At 36.0% G+C, this 4,795-nt stretch overlaps 1 protein-coding gene across 1 annotated transcript in view; it reads left to right on the top strand.

Moving 5' to 3' along the window:
- Positions 1-4,795, top strand: part of IL18R1 (interleukin 18 receptor 1) — a 44,483-nt gene extending 39,688 nt beyond the window's left edge. The window contains 2 exon segments of the mRNA XM_017864983.1: positions 547-705; positions 2,601-4,795. Coding sequence (XP_017720472.1) covers positions 547-705; positions 2,601-2,956 — 515 coding nt within the window. The 3' untranslated portion in view covers positions 2,957-4,795.

Here is a 4,795-nt window from a genome sequence, read left to right as displayed (position 1 = left end):
TCAATAGATCAGAAGTTTTCCTTTTGACATCTATATTCTATAATATTTAAAAATATCATAGCATGTTTTCCAATAGCATATTATTTCATTTACCTCTATTGTTTTCCCCCATATTCCAGTGTAAACTGCTCTGCTTCTCTCTTCACCTTCTTGGGAGTCTTTTTGAGCATAGAAATTGTGATGGTAGTAGGATTAAGTGATATGAGTAAACCAGGGTGAGATTTTCTTTCCACTCCTGGAATGAGGGCACCTTTGGGCTCTTGCCCTTCTAAGGAACTTAAAGACTTAAGTTCCTTTGGTGCCCAGATCTATGGCTCATATGTCTCTTGATTCTTCTATGGTGTTAAGCAGTGGGATCTTAAAGTAGATGCTTAAAAACACATTGGGTAATTGGTTGCTTGGTTAGCATGGGAGGTTTAAATATAAACAACTTTATATGTAATTTTTCAATGAATCTATACTAATTACTTATGACAGTCACTTAAATTTGTACTTAAACAACATTTTATTTACACATGAATTAAAAGAGTCAATCTTACCTCCTAGATGGAAAAACATATGATGCTTTTGTGTCTTACTTAAAAGAATGCCGACCTGAAAATGGAGAGGAGCACACCTTTGCTGTGGAGATTTTGCCCAGGGTGTTGGAGAAACATTTTGGGTATAAGTTATGCATATTTGAAAGGGATGTAGTGCCTGGAGGAGGTAAGAGGGAATGCCAGACAGAAGAATATTTGAGATAGTTTCTTTTAAAAAAGGAATGAGCTAGCCCCAGATGGCTGTCCCATTTCCTTAAAACAAATGAATAAGGTCCTTTAAGCCAGAAATAACCAGGTGAGTCAACAATTGATAGTGAGAAAACAAACTACCCAGCTTCCAATAGTCTCTTCTCTTGGGCTGTGTTCTTTGTGCTTCATGGTTCTCTGAAACGTTGGGGAAAGGGAGAGGGCATTTCCTTTTCAGAACCGGGTCCAGAGCTGGCGTTATCATGAAGCGTTTATTTAAAAAGGACCCACGGTAAGACTATCTGTACCACAGCACCAGTTCCAAATTTTACATGTGATGTGTGGACTAGTTAATCCTCACTAGTAACTCTTACTAGAAATAAACACAGGTTAATTATTACTAGAAAATGCACGGTTTTTATTGTGTTGATATTGGTGATGAAATTTAAGTGGAAAATACGAAAACTATAAAGGAAAAAATTAAAGGAAAGCAGTGATTCCCATCAGATCATAGCTATGAAATTCAATGTTTTTTAATTAATATAAGAATACAAACGGCCATAGTGTGTATATTAAAGCAAATTACAGTTAAATTTTTTTAAAATGAGTAACGTTTTTAGATTTTCTTTGAAGTCTTCCAGAACAAACATTTAAAATCTGGTGTCAAATTATTCTGGATACTGATGCTTAAAAAACAACAAATGTTTTATTATTACCATCATTAATTTATCAATCTAATATTTATTGGATACTATTCCTGTGCCAAGTTCTGAACTGGGCATGAAAGATGTAGCAGGAGAAGGAAATAGTTGCATTTCCCCCCTCCACCATATTCCAATTTATAAAGGAAAATATTGCCAACTTACGCTACTGTTTAGTAATAAACAACTTATCAAAAAAATATACCAGATTATCAGATGCATACATTGTGGTATTTTTGGGTAACAGTTCTTTGCATCTAAGAAGGCATATTGTTACTGAGAAAGCATTTATTCTGGGCCATGTATCTATTTTATTATATTTTTGTTATTTTCTAGAGGTCTTTTTTGAAAATAGGTTTATTCTTAATTCATAAATAAAAATAATGATCAAATTTTCAGTTGTAATTAGGTTTGGTTAAACCTCTATTTGAGAACAGTGAGAGATCTAGAACAGGGATTGGCAATTTACCAGCCACAGGTTCCATCACACCTGCAACCCTTATTGAAACACAGCCACACACATTGGTTTACCTGTTACCTGAGTCTGCATTTGAGTGACAACAGAATTGAGTAGTTGTGACAAAGACAGTGTGACCTGCAAAGCCTTAACATGTTTACTACCTGGCCCTTTGCAGAAAAAGTTTGCCAACCCCTGGTCTAAAATAATGGATGGTTTTGTTTTGTTGTGCCTTTTTGTCTTTTAATCTTTAAATTCTGATTTTAGCATGCTCTTTCATGCTTGAGGAGAAGCAGGATAGTATAATAGGAAAATGTATTCCACTTGGGTTCAGATTCTGATTCTGCCACTTATTAGCTATGTGACTCTGGGCAGGTTACTCAACCACTCTGTGCTCGGGCTTCCTTGTCTCTTAAATGGCGGCGATAACAATATCTTCTCTGTAGGCTATTATGATGATTAAATTAGTTAATGTACAAAAAAATCATTTAAAATAAGGTATGGTACAGAATAAGTGCTAAGTAGATATTCATTATTATTGTTAGCTAGAGAGTTTTTAATAAGCATATAAAATTGAGAATGAATGGTTTGTCTGAAAGAAAAACTTATTAGTGAGGTTAGGAGTTAATATAAAATAGAACTGTGCAAAATGACTTTTATCTCATGTTTCCCCTTTCAGTTATCTTAAATTAATATGGGTTATCTTGCATTTTTCAGCTGTTGTTGATGAAATCCACTCACTGATAGAGAAAAGCCGAAGACTAATCATCGTCCTAAGTAAAAGTTATATGTCTAATGAGGTCAGATATGAACTTGAAAGTGGACTTCATGAAGCATTGGTGGAAAGAAAAATTAAAGTAATCTTAATTGAATTTACACCTGCTACTGACTTCACATTCTTGCCCCAATCACTAAAGCTTTTGAAATCTCACAGAGTTCTGAAATGGAAGGCCGATAAGTCTCTTTCTTATAACTCAAGGTTCTGGAAGAATCTTCTTTACTTAATGCCTGCAAAAGCAGTCAAGCCAGGTAGAGACGAATCAGAAGTCTTGCCTGTTCTTTCAGAGTCTTAATCTTCAGAAACACTGAATGGCAAAAAGAACTCAAGATACTCTGGGGACTGAGAGTATGAACCTGTTCATAACAAAGGCTGTGACTCAAAATATTTAACTCTGTAAAAATCCTGTTCACAATTTGAAGATGAACTAGTCATTAGGTTGGTGGGAATAAGACTAAAGATTGCGCTGTGGGCTGTGGTCACGTGCTCCCAGAAGACCTGGAATTCAAAAGAAATGGAGTTCTTCTTTTTCTCCCTCTTTGATAACTGGATGCAGCTGCTCTTACTCAATCCTGTATACAGCAAGTGTGAAGCCGGGCGTGATGCAAAATAACCTATGCCCTACAGAAAGGGTGCATCTTTAAGAGTTTTAATACCAGTACTTAATTTGAATGAGGGGATTTTAAGTTCATGAAGAGGCATTTTCTAGGCACCAGTGGGTGAGGAGTAACAAATGCTGCTTTCACTCCCTAACATCATGGATCAGGTTGTGCATGGGATGTGGGAGGAGGGGCTGGTAGGGCTGCCTTCAGAGCTTGCAGGGCCTCTGCCTCAGGATGTATTTAATTTATCACAGCCACAGTTGCAGCCAACGGTTCTTGAAAGCTCATGTGGATTTATTTATGGGAACTTCTTAAAAGGACCCCAGAATAGATTTTTATCTGTCACAAGACACACAAATTCTAATTTAGCTAATTATCTGGGCCTTTCACTTTTGATGGTCTGAAACATTGGTAGATTTTGTGTGAATGTTTATATCAAAATGTTTGCCGGGTTGTATTAGCCATTGAATAGCAAAAATCTGATAGTTACCTGCTTGGTTTTTAAAAATTACATATTAAAAATGCCCTTAGCATGAAGGCAGTATGGTGTGCCAGTTAAGAGATGGGCTGTGCAACCCATCCTGAGCTCCAGTTCTGAGTTTGCTACTTACTTCTGTGGTCTCTGGAACCTTATCCAACCTCTTGGTGCCTCAGTTTCCTCGTCTGTGAAATTAGAATTTGTAATAATTGTACCTACCTCCCAGGGGTGACTAAGTGAATAAATATAAGTAAAGTACTTACAGTGGTTCCTGGCACAAACTCAGCACTCTCTCAGTGTTGCCATGACTATTTTTATTATCATTATTAATGATTACTTAGATCAATTATCTAGCGGTGGACTAATGGAAGCTACAGAGCAGGGAAGGGAAGCAGACCTAGGGAGGAAGGCAGTTTTGATTTGAGATTTGCACACATAGAGAAGCATATTGGAGAAGTTTATCCAGAGCAAAAGATATCTCTCCATTGAACATCTGCCTCTTTTGATGTTGGAAGACACATGTCTTACTCCCTAAAGGGAGCCCAGCACTGGGAGCCTTCTTGATGATCTCAAAAGTAATAGCTATTCAAGAAAATCACCAAGTAACTGTGAAACCGTGAGTTTGGAAGGCTGATTAGAACACATGGGAGCAACATGAATGTTCTACAAAAGTTTAAAGCAGTGACTGTTTCAAACAGATGTAGTAGATACTACTGAAAACCAAAGGAGAGTGAGATTGTGTAAGAATGTGATTTAATGTTTGTAGTGCTTACAATTTTGTGCACCAACTGGATGGCTGAAAAGGGTAAAATAATTTAATAGCTCATATTTTATGTGTGAAAACATATTAGTGAACATATATAATCAAAATAGATTTCATTGCTATTGCATAGTCTCTGATACATAGAATGATTTTGCTTTTCTCTTTTATTATACTTGCTTTAAAATACTTGAAATATATTTTGTATTAAATGCATTTCAAGTTAAATGTGTTAAATGTATACATTAGATGTGTGCTTTAAAATGCATAAAATACGTTGAAATACATTAATGA

The sequence above is a fragment of the Rhinopithecus bieti genome, unplaced genomic scaffold, assembly GCF_001698545.2.
Source record: "Rhinopithecus bieti isolate Rb0 unplaced genomic scaffold, ASM169854v2 scaffold_76666, whole genome shotgun sequence".
NCBI classification, from domain to species: Eukaryota; Metazoa; Chordata; class Mammalia; order Primates; family Cercopithecidae; genus Rhinopithecus; species Rhinopithecus bieti.
Note: the sequence above shows the minus strand (reverse complement) of the source record. Positions and strands in the feature narration are given on the sequence as shown.